The sequence below is a fragment of the Mesoplodon mirus genome (assembly GCF_964341445.2).
Source record: "Mesoplodon mirus genome assembly, chromosome: 7".
Lineage (NCBI taxonomy): Eukaryota > Metazoa > Chordata > Mammalia > Artiodactyla > Ziphiidae > Mesoplodon > Mesoplodon mirus.
This window is the reverse complement of record NC_138983.1, coordinates 88974281-88995844: the sequence shown is the minus strand read 5'-3', so window position 1 is coordinate 88995844 and position 21564 is coordinate 88974281. Positions and strand designations below refer to the sequence as shown.

At 46.3% G+C, this 21564-nt stretch overlaps 1 protein-coding gene across 1 annotated transcript in view; it reads left to right on the top strand.

Moving 5' to 3' along the window:
* The window catches only part of LOC309808862 (forkhead-associated domain-containing protein 1-like), a gene marked incomplete at both ends in the record, with an annotated part of 196741 nt that overhangs the window by 65949 nt on the left and 109228 nt on the right, over nucleotides 1-21564 (top strand). The window contains 6 exons of the mRNA XM_082629439.1: nucleotides 3656-3757; nucleotides 5644-5767; nucleotides 6453-6577; nucleotides 9807-9902; nucleotides 10326-10546; nucleotides 11083-11245. Coding sequence (XP_082485565.1) covers nucleotides 3656-3757; nucleotides 5644-5767; nucleotides 6453-6577; nucleotides 9807-9902; nucleotides 10326-10546; nucleotides 11083-11245 — 831 coding nt within the window. The remainder of the gene's footprint in view (nucleotides 1-3655; nucleotides 3758-5643; nucleotides 5768-6452; nucleotides 6578-9806; nucleotides 9903-10325; nucleotides 10547-11082; nucleotides 11246-21564) is intronic.

Sequence of the window (21564 nt, the reverse complement as noted above, 5' to 3'; positions counted from 1 at the left end):
ATGTTGTTCTAACTTAAATTCTCATATTGATTTTTTTTGTCTTTTTGTTCCATCATTGAGAATGTTTTTAAAAATCTCAACATGTTTGTAATTTGTGTGTTTCTTCTTTTAATATGAACGATGTTTGCTTTATATATTTTGAGGCTGTGTTACTAGGTGCATATAAATTTAGAATCCTAATACTTCCTGTAGAGCAAAACTTTAGATCATCATGAAATGTCCCTTTTCATCTCTAGTAGTGTTTCTCCCTTAACGTCTCCTTTGTCATTTAGCTTCACCACTGGCTTTCTATTGGTTAGAGTTTTCATACCATATCTTTTTCATATGTTCTCTGTCAATTTTTGTCTTAAGGTTTAGACATATGCCTTCAAATAGCGTATCATTTTTACAAAATCCAGTTTGACAATTTTGACTTTTAGTCCATTTATATTATGTAATTACTCATGTACTGGGGTTTAAATCTACCTTCTTGCTCAATACCAGTTGTACCATCTGTGGTATGTTCCTTTTTCTCTCCTTTCTTGCCTCCTTCTGAGTGGATGGTTTTCTCTTATTCCACTTTCCCCCTCTATTAGCTTGGAAATATTTCACTTTTTTACTATTCTTTTAGTTATAGTAAGACAATAGCTTTCATCCTTGACTCACCAAAATCACACATTAATTAAGTTTTTCACTCTTCTACTATTCTCTTAGTAGTCATCCTGAAGACTAAAAAATGCATTCATTTTTTTTTTTTTTTTTTTTTTGTGGTACACGGGCCTCTCACTGTTGTGGCCTCTCCCGTAGTGGAGCACAGGCTCCGGATGCACAGGCTCAGCGGCCATGGCTCACGGGCCCAGCCGCTCCGTGGCATGTGGGATCCTCCCGGACCGGAACACGAACCCATGTCCCCTGCATCGGCAGGCGGACTCTCAACCACTGTGCCACCAGGGAAGCCCTGCATTCTTAACTTACCAAGAGACAATAGTAGTTGATAATTATGCCCTTCTCCTTGACAGTGCAATGAGTTTCAAACACCTTAACTTCACTTACCCCCTCCAGATTTATAAGCCATTGCTGTCATTTTCTAAACTCCTCTTGATACTTAAAACCCCACAAGACATTATTAGTGTTTTTCTATAGTCAGTATCATATCCACACATTACCCTTACTGTTGCTTGTCTTTTCTGCATCTCTGATCACCCACCTGGGTTCATTTTTCTTGTGTCTGAAGAATACCCTTTAATGTTTTCCCTCATTATGGCTCTGCTGATGACAAATTCTCAAATGTGCCTGTGTGTCTGTCTGGAGATGTATATTTAACCTTCATTCTTTTTTTTTTTTTTTTTTTTTTCCCCGTACGTGGGCCTCTCACTGTTGTGGCCTCTCCCGTTGCGGAGCACAGGCTCCGGATGCGCAGGCTCAGCGGCCATGGCTCACGGGCCCAGCCGCTCTGCGGCATATGGGATCCTCCCAGACCGGGGCACGAACCCGTATCCCCTGCATCGGCAGGCGGACTCTCAACCACTGCGCCACCAGGGAGGCCCTAACCTTCATTCTTAAAACACATTTGACTGCGTATTGAATTCTACAAGGGCACCTCTTTTCTTTCAGCACATTAGATACAGTATTAGATATGTCACTATTGTCTTGTGGCTCCTATTATTTCTATTTAGAAATCATCTGTAAGCCTAACTGTTGTACCTTTGCATAATCTGTCTTTTTCTCCGGTTGCTTTTAAGATTGTCTTTTCCCTTGATTTCCAGCAGTTTTATTATGGTTTATCTAGGTGTGGATTCAGTTTTATTTACCTCGTTGAGTTCGTAGGGGCTTCTTGAATCCCTGGCTTGGTGTTTTGCCTTAGTTCAGGTGCTTGGGCTCTGTACCACACAGGCAGTGGGGAGCTACTAAGGCTTCTGAACAAGTGACTGATGCAATGACATTCGTGGACAGTAATCAGGGTGAAAATGATAGTTACAATTTCTCACGTACTAGGAGTTACCTTGAACATTTCACCTCTTCATCTTCACAACAGCGCTGTGATCTAGAATTCATCCTCTCCATTTTACAGATGAGAAAGTCAAGGCTACCAGTTACTAATAAAGTAACTAGCCCAATGGCACAGTCGGTTTTGTCTGACTCCAGGTTCGTCTGACTTCAGTTACCCTGGCGTAGCAAACAGCCACATGCTACTGTTTACACTGAAATTAATGAAAATTAACTAAAATTTTTAGTTCAGTTCCTCCGTCACACCATCCCCATTTCGAGTGCTCGATCCCCAGATGTGCCTGGTGGCTGCCGTATTAGACAACACAGCCTCACTCAGAGTACCTGTACCGTTGCAGAAAGTTCTGTTGGACAGAGCTGCCTTACAGCTGGGTAACTCTCACAGTACCGTTAAGATTGCACTGGAAGAAACTAAACTCGAGGCGAGGAGGCCACTTGTCACAGTCCAGCTTGCATGTGAGAGGGGTTGGAGGACAGGCATGAGACCCCTGAGTGTGAGAGAGGGAGCAGGGCGGCTGTTGAAGGTGACTCTGAGGCTTGGGGACGGGAACGGGGGCTGTTCATGCAGAGCACAGATAAGGGCAGAGTCCAAGGCTGGACTTGGCTTTTGCAGCATATGAAAAAGGCTGCTGACATAGAAGTCAGAGCATGTTTAGACGTGGGAGAAAACTAAGGCCCAGAGAGCTTAGATGACTTTTCCAAGGTAACGGAGCTGGGTAGAGGCTCTTGCACTGGACCACACTACTCAGAAGAAAGCTCTTAAGGGCTTTTCTGGGTCTTTTATTACATCCCTGTGATCCCCCTCTTCAGATCCCTAAAAACACAGCCTGTGAATTTGTTTCAGCACAAAAACTTTCCATTTATTTACGAGAGTTTGCCTCATTTCCTGTTAGTGCCAGGGCCCAGGGCTCAGCAGGTGCATCCAAGAATTGAGCAGCTGCGAGGCCTACACTGGCCAGCCAAGGGTAGCGTGGAGCTCGCCCAAGCTTACCGTGTGTTGACTGTTACCCAAGCAAGGGGGGAAAAGTAGGCAAGCTTCTCCACTTTAAAGGCCTTCCTTTTCAGGCTGCAATTCTTAATAGACATTGCTTTGGCAAGCCTCCAGAGAGGTTACCACCAGTGAGTGTGCTCAAAGTGGTAACGACAAACAGTTATGATAATAAACCCAATCATAACATTTCCAAGTACCCATCACGAGTTATTAGAACGAGACTGTACGGCGGACATTCCTGTCCACCTTTCATAGGTTACAACAGTACTTAACACTCTCACAGAGCCCTTAAGCACTATTCCAAACATCGAATCCCCACAATGACTCTATGCATTGATACTAGTATCATCATCCCCATTTGACAGATGAGGACACTGAGTCACGGAGCAGTGAAATAACTTTCCGAGTGTCGTACGGCTTGTTAGGGACCGAGCTGGGATGGGAGTGTGCGGTAGAACATAGTTGAGCCCCGGGTGCAGAGCTCGGCCCTTTCCCCTAGGGGGCAACTCCCTGTGAGTTTGCCTCCACCCTGTGCATGCCTGTGACCCCTGCTGCTGGGCTGCAGCTGTCCCTACCCCTCAGGGACTCCCCCACTGCCATTAGCCCACCCAGAAGAGTTTCCCCAGAGGGCATGATGATCACATTAGCAGCAAGCCCTCGGTTTCATCATCCTTTCAGGTTGAAGAGAAGCTTCGGGAGGATTCCAGAAGGAAATTGCTTCAGCTGCAAGAAATGAGGAACAGAGCAAACCTCATTAAAGCCAATTTGGAAAGGGCAGTAGGTCAGGTAGGCGTGCTGCAGAGCCCCTTCACGGGCCCGTGCTCTCCACGCAATCCCGCACCCAAGCGGCCGGCAGGGATGAATGAGGAGGAAGACGGTCTGCCTTAGTTCACCCGCTTATTTTCTATACGAAGAAGTGTCTAGAAAGAACTAGAGCTGAGATTCTATCTAGATCTAGAGTCTGAGCTCTTAACCACGATGCTCTACTACTTCGCTATTAGTTACTAAGCTAAGCATCATTTTTCTGTGTTTTGAAGAAAGTTTCGTGAACTTTTGTCCCGCCCCCAAAGGTAGTGGAAATGACTCCTGCGTTAGTCCTGTCCCCCATCAGCTGCAGTTCCCCTTCCCCTCATTTCAGATGAAGATCAACAGTTCTCGGGAAACTCAGCAGTATTTGCTGCAAGAAGAGTTATGGCAGCATCTGGCAGAGAAGGGGAAGCTGACCGAGGAAAGGCTACAGCAAGAGGAGAAGCTGAAAGCCAGAGTCAAGTGGCTAATGGCAGAGAAATCGGTAAGGTGGTCCCCGTCCTTCTCTTTACTACTGGAAACTGATGAAATGGGCTTTCCTATGAGAAACAGAGGGCATGTACTTAGATGGAGGAATCTCAGCAACTCCTTGTTGGGAACTAAATTAATTAAAGAGGGTGAATGATGTAGGAGGAATTAACATGAAGCTTGAATCCTAAAACTCAGAGATCAACTTGAAGATCAACTTGAAGAGGCAAGGTTATTGAAATGTCTAGAAATGGTACTTTGTTTATATACCGCAGCTGATTTTATTGATACAAATCCCAGTCGTTACTGCGGGTCCTGGTTTGTGTCTCAGTGAGTGCAAGACCAACCAATAGTATTTCAGTCTTTTGCTTTCTCTTCATGCATATCAGGGGAAACACATGGCCAAAACGGCTACTTACTTTTCCAGAAACCAGCCAATTAGAGGATACTTTACAGTGGCACCTCTCAACTCAAAGGTGTCCACGGATCATATGGGGATGTTGTTGAAATGCAGATTGTGACTCAGCAGGTCTCGGGTTGGGGGAGCCTGGGATTCTGCATTTCTGAACAGCTCCCAGCTGGTACCGATAGCACAGCTCTGCAGACTACATTTTCAGCCACAAAGTCTGAGAAGAAGGTTTTCCCCAAGTTGGCCGATAAGAACCACCTGGGGCTTCCCTGGTGGCACAGTGGTTGAGAGTCTGCCTGCCGATGCAGGGGACACCGGTTCATGCCTCGGTCCGGGAGGATCCTACATGCCGCGGAGCGGCTGGGCCCGTGAGCCATGGCCACTGAGCCTGCGTGTCCGGAGCCTGTGCTCCTCAACCGGAGAGGCCACAAGAGTGAGAGGCCCGCGTAACGCAGAAAAAAAATAAATAACTAAAAGCCCCTCCAGGGACTTCCCTGGTGTTCCAGTTGTTAAGACTCTGTGCTTCCGCTGCAGGGGGCGCGGTTTCGATCCCCGGTCAGGGAACTAAGATCCCGCATGCCGCATGGTGCAGGCAAAAAAAAAAAGCCCCTCCAGGAGCAAATTTGATGTGATTGTTCAGAGATGAGACCAGAATGACAACAAGTGGAAACCCAAGCTTAGAAGAACATTAGAAGAAAAAAAGAAATAAAACATGGGGAGGGAACATAGGGGGGATCTCTTATTTATAATGATGCTAAGTAGGTAGGAAAGTTGGAAATCTTCCTAGATGTGACTTTGTATTCGAAATGAAATTTTTAAATTCCTTCTCTGCTGAAGCCCTGTAATGATATTTTCCAAGGTACTAAGTAAGTGACAGGGTTTCTGCTAATCCATGATTTGTTCATGTTTCTTCAAATACAAGAGAGTGAGATTGTGATCACTGATAAAGCTGCTGTCCTCACCATTCTGGCCACAGGAGCAGTCCTTCAGTGATCTAGGAGCCAAGTGCAAAGGGTCCCGACATGAGGAAGTCATTCAGTGTCAGAAAAAGGCCTTATCTGAGCTTCGTGCGCGAATTAAAGAACTTGAGAAGGCCAGCTTGTCAAGTAAGTTTCCTCCTGCCTAGTCACCCCTCTGTGCTGAGAACCATGGGCCCCAGACTTGAGGGTTCACTTTAGGGACTAACCAATTTGCCAGGACCACCATCTTCTATCCCCATCATTTCATAACTAAAAAAACATAGTTATAAAAAAAAGATGAGCAGGAAAAAAAATAGATGGGTAGGCATGAGCTCAGAGTCAAGAGCAGGCCTTGATATTAAATAAACAGGATTTCATGAAAAACTCAGAACCTTGTCCTTCTTTTTCTTATTTCACTGTGGCCCAGTGGAAACTTTTCATAGACGCATGCTGTGCAAGGACCAACCTTGGGGAACTTCCCAGGATAAATACCCTGTTTAGAGGGAATAGGGCTTTCAAGAAACCAAGCTTGCTGCTGGGTGGAGCCCTGGGCTAGGACACAGAAGCCTGGGTTCAAGTCCATCCTCACACCTGTGGCCGAAGGTTCCCCCTCAGTGCCCCCGCCCTGGGAGGCTGCAGCCTCATATGAGCTGTGTGGCCTTGGACAAGTCATGTCACCTCTCTGGGCCTCGATGCCTCACCTGCCAAGGGAGGATGGTGAGCTAATTAGTACTGGCCTGTGGTAAGTGTCCAGTAAATAGCAGCTGTGACTTTTACATGCAGTAACTTCTTCCTGAGCCTTTGTTTTGAGTGTAAATTATTTCTTTTATAGATCACAAGGACCACATGGATGAATCATTTCTAGACTTAAAGACCCTCGGGATGGAAAAAAATGTTCGGAAAATATTGGATGCAAAACCTGACTTGCCAACTTTTTCAAGAGTAGAGATCCGAACGGTAACCAAAGAAACTTTGTCTCTGCATTGACTGACACGTGGGGAGGGTGGGCATGAGGACAGACACGAGCCGTGTGCCCTGGCACCACTGTATACATCATTGGTTCGAGGCCAGGTCCTCCCTGATGGGCTAACACCTGTATGGACTGTTTGGTGCCTGGCCGTACCAGTGATCCAATGTTTGAATAGAAAGGCGGCTTCCCATCGTGTACAGCATGATATAACATTGCACTGATGCTGGCCCGGACAATCTCTGGGCCCTCCTTTTCACACCACATGTTATATTCTGCAGAAAATATTCAACAAGCTAATGTACAACATTATGCCATGAGCTTGCCTAACATTTGCTTTTTGCTATAAACTGAAAAACATGAACACATAAAGGGCAGCAGAAGGGAGCCATGATGATTAAGAAGACACAAGTTCTAGAATCAGAGACCTGTGTCCTAATCCCAGCTCTGCAAGCTCTGTGACCTTGGGCAGGCTCCTAACCTTTCTGGGACTTCAATTTCCCAGCTGTAAAATGATGATGGAAAAATTAAAGGAGATCATTATGTAAAGTGCTTATCCCAGTGCCTAGCTCATAGCGAGCACTTTAATAGATGATAGTTATTATTGTCAAACAGTATTTAAAGAGTATTATCCAAGAAAACCTTCCTTTCTTAGGGAGCATAGTTTGTGTTTTCCAGGATTTTCAGAAGTAATTTGATTGTTAGGTTGAAGGTGCCCTGTATCCTAAATGGATGTTTGATCGGGTGTTTGATTGACACATGACAATGGACAGCTCTGAATAGCGTGGCTTGCTGCGGCAGCTGGTCTAAACCAGCTTTTGGAAAACATAATAAAGCCATCCTCTCTGTACCAGCATTTTCTCCTACAATTTTTCTAGACATTTGCTCACACGTCTAGAGATGTGAGTCTTCAGAAATGTGTTGGTTTTCCTGATAAAATCGAACCTTCCTTCTCTGAGGCTGGGAGTGGAGGGACCGTCTCCAGTTGGGGAGCTCAGCTGGATCTCACGTCCTGATGGTCCTGCTTCCAAGATTGACCTTCCCCTTGGCAACAAGCCCTCATCCCACCACTGACACCACAGAGCAGGAAACCTCCCAACTCTCAATCCTCCAAGGTTGGCAGTAATTAAACGAAAGAGCAGGAGGAAGAATAGCTGACATCTGTGAACTGCTTACTGTGTGCCAGGCATAGAGCTCAGCCGGCTCCATGCCTTATGTCATTGAACCATCGTAGCAGCCTTGTGTCATAGTTACTATTATTATCCCCATTTAACAGATAAGAAAAATTAAGGCTTCAGGAGGTCAAGTACCTCACCCAAGGTCACAGAATAATGATTGAAGACACACCAGGGGTGTGTCCCTGGTGGTGTGTCTGCTAGCCTGCAGAGACCGGGTGGGGACTGTATGCTTGGATCCTGTAGCCCAGGCTCTTCCTTAGTGACCCTCCCCTCAGGAAAAGAGGGGGCATTTGGAGAGGTACAGAGGATGCAGCTCAGCGTAGCTGAAGACACTGAGCAGCACCTCAGGTTCTTTTTTGCAGCAGATCTGCCCGGTTTATTGTCATCTTCAGATACCCTCTTTTATTCTCATCTCCATAGATACATAGACAAATATGTCCACTCTTGTCTATCACAGTCACTTGGGGGCCTTTATATTTTTGTAGTTGTTTTTTTTTAAATCTCAGAGGTTTTCAGGGTAGTGCCAACAAATGCTAGGGCTAAGAGAGGCTCATGGCAAGCATTAAAAGCCAATTTATTTTTTAAGGAGTCTTATTATGGTTATTTGTGGTCGTTCAGATCAGGTCCCCTATTCAGTCTGGTGGCCTTTCCATGCAGTCAGTTGGGCTTCCAACAGCCAGCTGGCTGGTTGGGGTCTTAGGGAGATGCAGCTGCAAACACTATCTGCATTGTCTTGGAAAGGTTCTGAAGGGATGCCCACCCACCAGGTTCCAGAGCTAGGAGAAGGTTGGGCCAAATTTTGTGAGGGTATGGTTTCTGCTGCACAGAAATGAGATTCCTTTAATAAAAAGGAGGGAGGCTGGGGCTTCCCTGGTGGCGCAGTGGTTGAGAATCTGCCTGCCAATGCAGAGGACACGGGTTCGAGCCCTGGTCTGGGAAGAGCCCATATGCCGCGGAGCAATTAGCCCCGTGAGCCACAATTACTGAGCCTGCGCGTCTGGAGCCTGTGCTGCGCAACAAGAGAGGCCACGATAGTGAAAGGCCTGCGCACCGCGATGAAGAGTGGCCCCCACTTGCCACAACTAGAGAAAGCCCTCGCACAGAAACGAAGACCCAACACAGCCATAAATAAATAAATAATTAATTTAAAAAAAAAAAAAAAAAAAGGAGGGAGGCTATTTTCCACTTAACCTTCATTCGTTCATTCAACAAACATGCCCACTATGCACCACTCATTGCCAGGTGCCATGCTGGGCACAAGGAGGGAGATAGTGAGCAAAAGCCGCATGGTCCCCATTTTTCTGGAGCTTGTCTTCTCAACATCAGCGGTACTGATTTTTTGAGCCAGGTAACTCTTTGTTTGGGAGACTGCCCTATGCATCGTGGGGTGTTTAGCAGCATCCTTGTCCTCTACCCACTAGACGCCAGCAGCAATTATGACAACCACAAATGTGCCCAGGCATTGCTAAATGTCCTGGAGGGGGTAGGGTGGCCAGAGTCACCCCCGGTTGAGAACCACTGGCCTAAAGGGAAGACAGACGAGACGGTGGCCAAAGAACGGCACAAGTGATGCATCATTTCAAAGGCAGTCGTGCTCTGAAGGGGTAGGAACACAGTCATAAAGAAAGCAGTTCACAGAGTCAGAATGGATTTAAAACCAACTCTCTTGGCGTGGACATATATACACACACACGCTACCAAAGGTAAAATAGATAGCTCGTGGGAAGCAGCTGCATCGCACAGGGAGAGCAGGTCGGTGCTGTGTGTCTACCTAGAGGGGTGGGATAGGGAGGGTGGGAGGGAGACGCAAGAGGCAGGGGATATGGGGATATATGGATACGTATAGGTGATTCACTTTTTGATACAGCAGAAATGAACATACACCATTGTATAGCAATTATACTCCAATAAAGATGATATAAAAAATCAACTCTCTCAAATTATTCTTTCCAGTTCTTCCATTATTCTTTGGGTTATTCTTCTGGATGTAGAAAATCATAATGGAATGCCAAGTGAGTTTTTTTCTTTTGTTTTATTTCAGCCTCAAAATGGCCTTTCCAGCCCAGGGTCCATCATGGCCACTGAGAAGTTAGGGAAAACGGATGTGGCTGAGGCTTTAGATCTTAGTGAAAAGCTGGTAGGTATACCCAGCATCAGTCCCCTCCTGTCCAAACCTGCGTGCCCTGCAGATAGTTTAAACATCAACTCCACATACATTTTAGTTGTTACAGTAGGTCCACGAGACCCATCTCCTATCCCAGCATGGGCTGGAAATTGCAGAGCCCAATTCCTTGCAAGACTGGGTAGTAAGAATGAATGTTTATGTCTGTTGTCATTCCCCCTCCACCCCTCCCCCCAATTCTCAAAAAGGCATAGTGTAAATGGATGCGGGGGAAAATGAAAGTCGTACTAAAAGCCCCAAATGCACTCATTTGCAAAGCATGTGTTTCTTCTCTGCAACTGCAGAAAATGAATGAAACAGAATTAGACGTTTGCCTCCTCAAAGGGGCCACCAGCGGTCTTGGGCCAGGCCTCTTACCTGTGAAACGCTTTCTCGTAGTACTTGGATATGAGCAAAACCCTCGGGACTCTGATGAACATCAAAGATATGTCAGGTCACGTGTCCATGAAACACCTCTCCCCAAAAGAGAGGGAGAGAGTCCACCAGCTTCGACAAAGAGACCTGTACCTGGTGTTTGATAAGATCACCCTACTCAAGAACCAGCTGCAGAGAAAAGAAGAGCTTTTGAGACGATACGAGAAGGACATTGAACAGCTCAAGTATGGCCCGTGTCCCCGGCAAAAGGCCCAGGCCTCCATTCTCCAGGCTAAACCTCGGGGCAGCTCCAGACCCGTAGGGACCAGGACAAGAGGACAGAGGCCTGGGTGTGGAGTGGGGAGGCGGGATGGTGACTCAGGGCCTGATGGACCCAAGTCTCTGGGCAAGAAAGCAGCAGGTAAAGTACCCTACTGTTAAGGAATAAGGTGGACCTTTTATAAATGTGTCTGATGTTTCACCATGTGTGTGCTTTTCGTAATTCCATCGTATTTTCAGTGGTATCCGTTCCCCCACCCTCTCTGGAAAATTGGGAGGGGCTGGTAGCATAACCTATGCCCCCTTCATGCTGCACGTCCACAGCCAATGGGCTATTTATTCTGCCCTCTAGTCCCCACATCTTCAGCCTTCCCCCAACTTGTAAGGAAACCGCGAAGCCAAGCGTATATGGAAGTGTTCTGAGGATCTCCCAGGTCGGGAGCATTGGTGGTGAGTGAGAAAGCTGAGGAGAAAAGAGACTTTGTCTCTCCTGTGTGCTCAGGCAGAGCAAAGTGTCGGTTCAGATGTACCAGTCACAGGTGGCAAAGCTGAAGGACATCTCCAGAGAGGCCGAAGAAAAGGCGCTGCTGAAGGAGGCCCTGGCGCACATGGAAGAGCGGCTGCACCAGGAGAAGAGGGTCACCAGGGCGATCAGGCAGCAGAAGGTGAGAGGTCCCTGCTCGGAGCAGAGCCTCTGAGGCTGCCCCTCAGCTCCCTTTAGAAACAGCCAACTGAGGTCCCAGTGGGATCCAGGCAGCACAGAATGCATTCGCTCATTGCAAAGGAAGGTGGCAGAATAGCTTTAGCGTTAGGCAGACTTAGGTTTAGACTTTTGTTCTGCCATTTACTGTGTGACTTCAGGCAGCTTTTTTTTTTAACATCTTTATTGGAGTATAATTGCTTTACAGCGTGGTGTTCGTTTCTGCTGTATAACAAAGTGAATCAGCTATATGCATACGTATATCCTCACATCCCTCCCTCTTGTGTCTCCCTCCCACCCTCCTTATCCCACCCCTCTAGATGGTCGCAAAGCACTGAGCTGATCTCCCTGTGCCATGCGGCTGCTTCCCACTAGCTATCTGTTTTACATTTGGTAGTGTATATATGTCCATGCCACTCTCTCACTTCGTCCCAGCTTAACCTTCCCCCTCCCCATGTCCTCAAGTCCATTCTCTACATCTGTGTCTTTATTCCTGGCCTGCCCCTAGGTTCATCAGAACATTTTTTTTTTAATTCTATATATATATATCAGCTTAACCTCTCTGAGACTCATAGTCTAGCTTGCCTCTATTTTTTTAAACTTTCTTTTTTTTTAAGTTAATTTTTATTTTATATTGGAGTATAGTTGATTTACAGTGTTGTGTTAGTTTCAGGTGTACAGCAAAGTGATTCAGTTATACATACACATATATCTATTCTTTTTCAGATTCTTTTCCCATATAAGTTATTACAGAATATTGAGTAGAGTTCCCTGTGCTATACAGTAGGTCCTTGTTGATTACATATTTTATATATAATAGTGTGTATATGTTAATCCCAAACTCTTAATTTATCCCTCCCCACCACATTTCCACTTTGGTAACCATAACTTTGTTTTCAAAGTCTGTGAGTCTGTTTCTGTTTTATAAATAAGCACATTTGTATCATTTTTTTTAGATTCCACATATAAGTGATATCATATGATACTTGTCTTTGTCTGACTTAGTTCACATAGTATGATAGTCTCTAGGTCCATCCATGTTGCTGCAAATGGCATTACTTCATTCTTTTTTATGGCTGAGTAGTATTCCACTGTATATTTGTACCACATCTTCTTTATCCACTCCTCCATCGACATTTACGCTGCTTCCATGTCCTGGCTGTTGTGAACAGTGCTTTCTGAGACTCATAGTCTAGCTCGTCTGTATTTTTTTAACTTTTGATAATTCGTGTATTTTATCATGTTCTTTCTATCCAGATAACTCTTTTTTCTACCAGTTTTATTGAGACATAATTGACACACAGCACTGTACTGAGCTTAAGGGTGTCCAGCATCATGATCTGACTTCCCTGCCTCCTGCAATGATGACCACAATCAGTTGAGTGAACAGCCCGAGTGTTTTTAAAGGCGGCGCTTCTGATCTTCATTGTTCTGCCAGGTGCCAGGGATACACCGAGGAATAAGCTCTCTGAGAATAAAGATTTGGGTTTGCTCTTCTGAGTAGCCAGAATAGTGCACCAGTCTTTCTGACTTGGGGCTGTGTATTTGTACACACATGCTTGCGTGTATGTGTGTACATGTGAGTATGTGCTGTGTGTTTGCATGTGTGTGTATTTGCATGTGTGTGTTTGTTGCCTGCATGAGCTCTGAGGAGGCCAAGGTCATAGAAGGGTGCCCTTCTCCTCAACCAGGAGGTGATGGTCAGATAGTTCCTTGCAGAAGCCTGCCCTCCATCCTGCGAACCTTCCAGGCAATAGGTTTCCAGACAGCAGGCTCTCTGGCTTAGAGCCCCAGAAATGAAAAGTGGCTGTCCTGCTCTGAGGGAGCCTGGATGCGGTGTTTCCAGTGCTCACTGCTGTGAATTAAACATCACAGGCTTTAGTCTGTGTGTGACATGGGGCTGCCTCAGGCAGAGGACAGTTTCCTTTCACACCAAGCAATGCCAGGGAGAGCTGGGCCAGTGACAGAGTTGTGACTTTCCCTTTGATGTGCCCTCTGGAGAGCTCACCCCTCCCCAAGGTGCCCACCCCCGCCCCCAGGGCTTGGCAGACTAGGTCCCAAAGCAGAGACACCAGACCACAGAATGGGACAGAGAAGGGCCCCAAAAAAGCCATTGTCATGTACTGAAAACCTGAGGATTTACATAATGAGGTTTCACATGCATTATTCCTGGGCTGCATCATTCACACACAACGCAAGGGACATGCCAGCCTGTTTGGCGCTGGACATCCCTCAGCCGAGAAGGGTCTGAAATGGCCAAGCTGAACCTGTGTCAGGGTCCCCAGAAGAGCTACAGCTAGAAGCTTTCAAATTCGTGGAGTTCACAACTGGGGGAAAGACTTACCAAGGGACAGGCACCTGCTCCACACTGCACATGCTTCATCTCTCCCATCAACCCTCAAGGGATGCTGGCAAGTGTCAGCCCCTTAGAGAGAGGGGAAAGGTGAGTTGACAGAGGGTACCGTTCCCTGGCTACTAAGTGGCAGAAACAGGATTCCCTCCCCACCTGCTGCCCTCCCCCGCCCATGTTCACTTTTCCACACCCCCTCCTTCTGTGTCTCCCTTACCAGGGTGGCCCCCTTGGATACATCGCACCATTGCTCCTGGGGGTTTCACTCCAGGACTCAGGTTTGCATTTCAGGCTTGTTGTTAATATGTCGTCAGAAATCCCTGTTTGTCGGGAAGAAAACAATAATACATTTGAAAGTTTTTCTGGATCCTAAAGGGCACTTGTATACATCTGTCTTGGCATCCGTTCCTTCCAGGGAGTATATCTTCGTTGTCTTTAAGCAGAAAAGAACAGAAAGTAGAATTCCTCTTTCCTAAGTTTTACACTTAGTATTTTCACAAGGAGCCTTAGTTTTTTAGCCTCCTGTATAAAACTTTGAAACTCTTCACCCGTTCACAGAGGTGGCAAGGTTGAAGCACTGAGATGAAATTACACATCTTAAGCTTCAGAATTGCCCCCCCCCCAAAAAAATGGAGTTTGTAGTTTTAATGTTTGACCATCTCTTCACCAAGCAGACCTTTCAAGAATCAAAAGTCCTATTTCCACACTAATATCTCTGGCTGTGAAAATGAGACTTGGTATAAGATGCTGGGCCTTCACAGCGAACTGGGTCTGTGGCTCTGTCCATGTGGCAGAGGGACGGGAACCGCTGCCAAGGCCGTGCTCACTCGAATCCACATCCCACATCCCTCGAGAAGCCGGCAGTGTCTCTCAGAGTTCAGAGGCCAGATTTGGAGTCAAACAAATAGGGGTCAAGCCTCACCACTTCCCCGAATGACCCTGAGTAAGTGGCTTGACCTCTGTATCGCAGGTTCCTCAACAAAAGCAACCAAAACTGTTAGCAAGGGGCCTACTCCGTGGGGCAGCAGGAGGGTTAAATGGCAAAATGCCTGCAGTGCCTGGCATATCACAAGCCCCGTTTCTAAGGGGGAAGAATAGGCAGCTCATGGATGGGTGGGGATTCCTCTATTTCTTTCAGGGAGCTTCCTGCCAGCTGACGCCTTCCCCGGTCCTCCCAAAGCCGCCAGCTCTTATGGGACGCGCTCTTCTCTTTGGTGAATACGACTAGGCCACGGCCAAGAAAGGACCCAGATACCTTTTGTGAATGGGCTAAGGCTGGGATTTTCAAGAGGAAATTTTTAAATGCACAGAAGTTGCCACTTGGGAAGCACGCAAGCCCTTTCTCAGGGCTTGAAGTGGAAGAAAGGCTGAAGGGCACCGGCTGCTTCTGGCAGGAGAAGCCGCTCAGCTCTCCTGCCAATCAAATCTCCAGCCAATCAAGTCCTGGTAGGACGCGTGACCACCGCTGTGTCTTGTGGTCTCAGCCAGGAAAAGCCCCTAACCTTCCCTCTGCTTAATTAGCTCAGATCCCTCTTCTTTAAGACGAGAATAAAAATGGCACCTAGCTCGTAGCCTTCCCAATGGGAGCTTGTATACAAAAGCCTTAGCACATAGGACCACAAAGCATTCACCCTCTCCTACCATCGTCATTATCCTCACTATTCTCTTTAACTCACTATCTTCCAAGATTTCCTTGGGCCCAGGTATTCTCAAGATTCTGGCCTCCTCTGTGCCACTTGTGTGTTTTGTTTGTTTGTTTGTTTTTGCGGTATGCAGGCCTCTCACTCTTGTGGCCTCTCCCATTGTGGAGCACAGGCTCCGGACGCGCAGGCTCAGCGGCCATGTCTCACGGGCCCAGCCGCTCTGCGGCATGTGGCATCTTCCCGGACCGGGGCACGAACACGCGTCCCCTGCATCGGCAAGCGGACTCTCAAACACTGCGCCACCAGGGAAGCCCGAACTGTATATTTTTTAGTGGTTAAGATGGTAAATGTTATATTATGTATATTTTACCATAATGAATAATTAAAAATGTTAATTATTGGGGGAAAAAAAGCCGTTGGGGACTTTGTAATGGATGGCTCAGTCTGTTAGCACTGGACCTACCATTCAATCTCAATATCGTTAAAAACAGGATGACCAGACATTATGTGCTCACTGTGTGATGCAGGATGGATCACACAGTACCACCTATGAAGGCGTCTGGACAAAAAAAAGACTTTGATCTCCTCAGACCTCTAGATCTAACTATTTGTTTACAGGAAACATGGGGAAAAGAGGAACAAGTTAACTGAAACCAAGAAGAAGTGATCAGCCAAATCCAGGATGTGAATGTTCTCCAGGACAAAAGACCCAGTTTCTCCAACAAATCAGTGGCTGGGGGATAACAAAGGTCAGGGGCGGGGTGTTGCTGTTACAGAATTAAAGACATTTCAGAGACATAACAACCAAGTGTAATGTGTGGACCTTGTCTGGATCCTGATTCTAACAAAGATAAAAGTAAAAAAGATATCTCTGAGAGAATCAAGGAAATGTGAGCATGGACTGAATATTAGATGGTATTCAGGAATGATTATAAGTATTTTTAGCTGTGATCATGTCAAGGCGGGGATAATGTAAAGGAACAAAAAGTCCTTTCAGTTAGGATGTCTTTATGGGTGAAATGACACAACTTGCTTTAAATTAACCTAGAAAAAAACTCAAAAAGGAAGAAAAAAGAATGAGAGAACACTGGGAAAATGTTGAAGCTGGATGATGAATACATGAAGTTAATCGCAGGCTTCTCTAGTTTTGTGTGTGTTTCCAAAATCCCATAATAAAAAACAGTTTTTATGTAGGCAATCTCAAAGGAACATACAGACACACACACAAACAGAGTGAGCTACAACCAAAGCATAAGCAAATGAGGAAGCCATTTGCCTTTAGTAAGTGCAGGAAACAGGAGATTAAGCCTTGGGCCTTTGCAAGATGAGCTAACCAAGTCTAAGATGCCTGTATTAAGCTGGCACCCTCAAAGATGCTCCACACCCTGGCAAGAGGAGGGCTTAAAAATTTTTTTTTCTGGACTTTCAGAAAGGAGAGCCTATGAAAACCTGTAGTTTTCAATGTGGCTCTGGAGGGGAAAACTAATAATGGCCACAATACTGATGATGATGATGATCACCCTGAAGGTTTGTAACCACGTGGGTCTGGGGCTCAAGTTTACACTCCATGTATTCAGTGGGAAAACTCCAAGTTGAGGAAATAAATGTCAGTGTTCAGAGGTTATTAGCATCCCCGGCATCCAGGTGAAACAAACAAAAAAGACTTCCGAGAGCAAAGCAGCCAGGAATCAGACCCCTCAGGATTCCCACAGATTAAGTTCAATCAAGAATGAGATCACAGTCAAATTACTAAACATCCAAGCAATAAGTCAGTATGAGCCAGAGTAAGCAGAAACAACAAACAAGACATTGAGACACCACCCCTCTGCCACTCCCACCCAAAGACTTCAGATGTTGGAATTATCAGATAACAGATTCTAAAATCACTATGTATTCAATATTTTTTTTAAAGAAGGCTTTTAAAATGAGCAAGGAATGAGACTATCAAAAATGGCCAGGCATTTGTCCTCAGGAGTTTGTGGGAGCACAGGAGAGCTATTTGACCCCTGTATATTTGGCTCTTCCATTCTGGTGGGAAAAACAGATTTCTTTACAGAATCAAATTATGCTGGCAATAAAAATTCAACTGCTTCCAGGAGCCAGAGAGGAAATATGAGCAGTGCATTGGGCAGGCAGAACATAGGCTGTATCTAAAGAGGGAGCCTCTTCTCAGCCCCAGCAGATTGTTGATCTATATACAAGAAGAGAGTCCAGGTATTGCCAGATATTCCCATTTTCGCAAAAAAAGGCATAAATCCAGATGTTAATGATCTGTACATGTTGGCTACTGTGGTAGACATCTGGTTTTCGTCACCTAATAACAATTCACCTCTCTTCTAAAATATTATGGCGTTATGATCCTCCTTTGGGGACAACACCTTTCTCCTAGTCTCAGTCCAGTTTCTCAGAGACGCTGTTGATTCCACCTCTGGCTGCAGGGATGGGCATGTTGGCTCAAGCTCAGCCAATCAGAGCAGTCTCCTGGGCCACAATAATTGGCTCAGCAATGGGCTTGTGACCCACCCAGAGAAAATGAGAAGCAGTGAGGCCATTGGGGGAAGCTTAGGAAAAAGACTCCTATACTTCCCTATGGAATTTAAAGCTGAGAAGATGTAAGGGTTGGAGCTTCGGCCGCCTTTTTGTGACCATTATACAGAGATTCTGTCTAAGGTTGGGTCCACATGGTACAAAGAATCCCTGAGAGCTGGAGAGAGGCCAAGGCCTCATGAAATCATCTGAGCCTGAACCCAGAGGTTCCCTCTAGAATTTTCATTTTTGGTAACCAGTGAATTTGCATTCATGCTGAAGCCAATTTGAATAGGTTTCTCTGTCACTCCACAGAAAGAGGCCTATTCCTTCAGCAACTAATTAAAAGTCTTTTAACACGTTGGGAAAGCCAGACAAACATATCTGAGGGCTGACCATGGACCTTCAGTGTGCGGTCTCAGCACCTGGCCACCCCTCTCCTTCTGTACTCCTGTCCCTAGCGTCTCTGATGACTCATCTTCTAGCCTCCATTCCCACTGCTCCTGCCCTGGACCATCCTCTGCTCTCCCTGCTCTACCTCCGGAAATCCTACTCTTCCTTCAGAACTCAAGTCAAATGGGTCCTTTTTTCTTAGCGCTTTCCTGACAACCCCACCCTAAGCCCTACCCGAGGCAGAAGAAGATACCTCTCCCTCCATCCCCAGGCCCCTCTGACCCCCCGATGAACACTCAGCCCTTCTGCTGAGGGTCCTAATTACCCAGCCACGTTCCTGTCTCGCCTGCTTCTTGACCGTGATCCAAATTCAGACCCAGATTAGAAGGGATGATATTTGAGGCTTAAGTTTCAAAAAACAATCAGTTCTTAGGAGAAGTCAGAAAACATGGTGAAAGATGAGGATTTGGGTCAGGGATTCGAAAGAAAAGAACAGTTGTTCCGGGGAAAAGAGAGGGTCTATGTGGAGTGCAGTGAGGAAGGAGGAAACACTGGACATATTTAGACCGAACGAAATGATTCAGAGGAAACCTGAGAAGAAATGTCTAGAGAGGCATGAGGTTGATCTGACTGGAAAGGAATACAAAAAATGTGTGACGGGAATGACCCAAAACAACAACGACAAAATGCCCAAAGTAGGTGCACTGTTCACGTGAGAAAAGAATGCAGAGAGCAGCAAGACGCTGAGCAACCTCCAGAAAACAAGAGAGAAGGTGACAAAGGATGAGGTCATCTCAAACCAGATAAACTGGGAGGCTTTCTATGGATTGAAAGGGGTTTTTCAAAAGCTAGGGCTCATGTTGGCTTGCCCCTGATGGAAACTCAGGGCACCGAGGCCTTCTGGAATTTTCTGTTCAACAGACAGACACAGGGAGGGTCCCAAGAGGCCAGGCAGTGGCTAGATGTACCAAAAGAGCTACCATGGGTCAAAGGTCAAAACAAGCAAGGTCTCAGTTTATGAGCCACCCCAGGCAAGCACTGTCTCGCTTTTTACTTCTAAGGACCATGGGACCTTGTCCACAGTTCCCATGCCACCTACCCCGGGACCAATTCTTTCTTCATGTGATAAAATACCTAAGCCGGACAGTATCCAATCACAGCGGCCTTTAACCTTTGTTGGGGACATACCTGGTTGAGGTTCTGAGCCCTCTTCCCAGAAAAATGAACACAGCCTCAGTCACAACAAAGTTTCCTTCCCGTTTAAGCAGCTTATACCCGCCCTGGGGCCCATCTCTTGAACAATATTTCCAAAACTCATTCACTTAATCAAAAAAACATTTATTGAGTGCCAGCTCCCTGGTACCTGCCAGGCACTGCTGCCAGGTACTGCTCCGGACACCAAGGGTACAGGGATCCTCGCCTCATGGAGTGGACCTTCCAGTTTGTATCTGAGCCCTCAAATGATCAGAATGTCTGGCGAAGCGGCCCGGGAATTCAGTGATTCTGACATGGGGCCAGAATTAGGACCTGTCGTCCCAAAGAGCCCCAGCTCAAACACCCCTTCTGTAAGGAGAGAGGGGAGGAGTGTATTGAAAGCATGTGCTCTACCTGGGAAGCTCATAGCCTGCTGAGGGAGTGTAGATGGTACCTGCACTTTGGAAAAATGTTTGGCAGAATCTCGTAAAGCGGGACGTATGTGGGACCCAGAAATTCTACTCCTAGATATATACCCAAGAGATATGTGCACATGTGCAGACCAAAAGGCATACACAACGGCCCCCAATTATCCCTGGTGTTCACACCTCTGTGTCCCCTCCCCTTGAGAGTAGGCAGGACTGTACCTTATTTCTAATCAGTAGATGCTGCAAAGGTGATGGGCATGTCATTTCTGTGATTATGTTACAGAAGATTGTAACTTCCATCTTGCCTGGAGACTCTCTCTATGGACTCTCACTGGCTTTGATGAAGCAAGCCACCTTATGGAGAGGCCCACATGGCAAGAAACAGTGCAGGATCTCTGGCTAACAGCCAGCAAGGAGGTGAGGTCCTCAGACTAACTAACAACCCTCAGGGAACTGTATCCTGCCAACCACCACATGAACTGGAAAGAGGATCCTTCCCCAGCTGACCCTCAGATGAGACCCCAGCCCTGGCCACCTCCCTCATTGCAGCCTGGGAGAGACCATGAGCAGAGAACCCAGCTAAGCAGTGCCCGGATTCCTGACCCACACAAACTGTGACATAAGTGTGTGTTTTTTGGATCCGTTAAGTTTGCCATAATTTGTTCTGCAGGAATAGATAACAGAGTGTAATGCAATGCAGCAGTGAGAGTGAATGAACCACAGCTACATCAGACAACGTGGTCGAACCTCACATAGTTGAGTGAAGGAAACCAGGCAGCAAATGGAATCTGTAAGATTCCATTTCCATGAAGTTCAAAAACAAGCAGAACTAATCTATGATTGGAAGTCAGACAAGCGGGAGGGGGTAACCAGAAGTGAGCACAGGGAGTCTTCTCGGAGGGGCGGGGGCGGGTGGTGATGTTCTGCTTCTTGTTCTGGGTTCTGGTTAGGGTGGGTGCATACACTTTGTGAAAATTCTTCAAGCGTACACTTATCAGTTGTGCTCTTTTCGAGATGTAGATTATGTTTTGAAAACAAAAGTTTACAAACATGACAATATGCTGGAGTTAAACAGCCAGGGTTCGAATCTTGGACCTATCACTTACAAGATTTGTAACTGCGCAAGTTACTTGACTTTTCTGAGCCCGCTTCTGTAAAATGGGTTGGGCTAAGAATTAAATAAAACAGTGCATGGCATAGCAGCTGGTACCTAACAAGCCTCAATAAATATTAGCTAGTTTGGTTCACCTCATTCATAATGGTTCATTGTTAATCTCAAAAAAAAAGAAGTAGTGGAGGTTGATTTGCCTGGATGCCTGCAAGTCGAATTTATGGAGTTGTCCTGCAGGTGCCACTCCACAGAGACCAGCTGGATTCTCAGAATCCCTCTAGCAGCGATCAGGGGAGCTCAGCCTGCCTCTGACACCCACACCCAGAAAGGTCCCTGGGCAACAAGCAAGATGATATGCGAGTGTTCTGAGGTCAAGTTTGCTCTGGGTTGGGACTGAGACGATGCAAATCAAAGCTCTCCCCAGGATGGCTGTGATTGGGTTGAGATGGTGCTGTCCTCCCACATCATCAAGAAAGCAACAAAAACAAGCAAAGAGACAGACAGCAACGCGGACATTCACAGAAGGAGTCTGTGGTACCGGGCACAGTTTACTACTTCACACATATTAACCCATGTGGTCTTTACAGTCAATGCTGTTATTACCTCCATTTTACAGGTGAGAGAAGTGAGGTACAGACA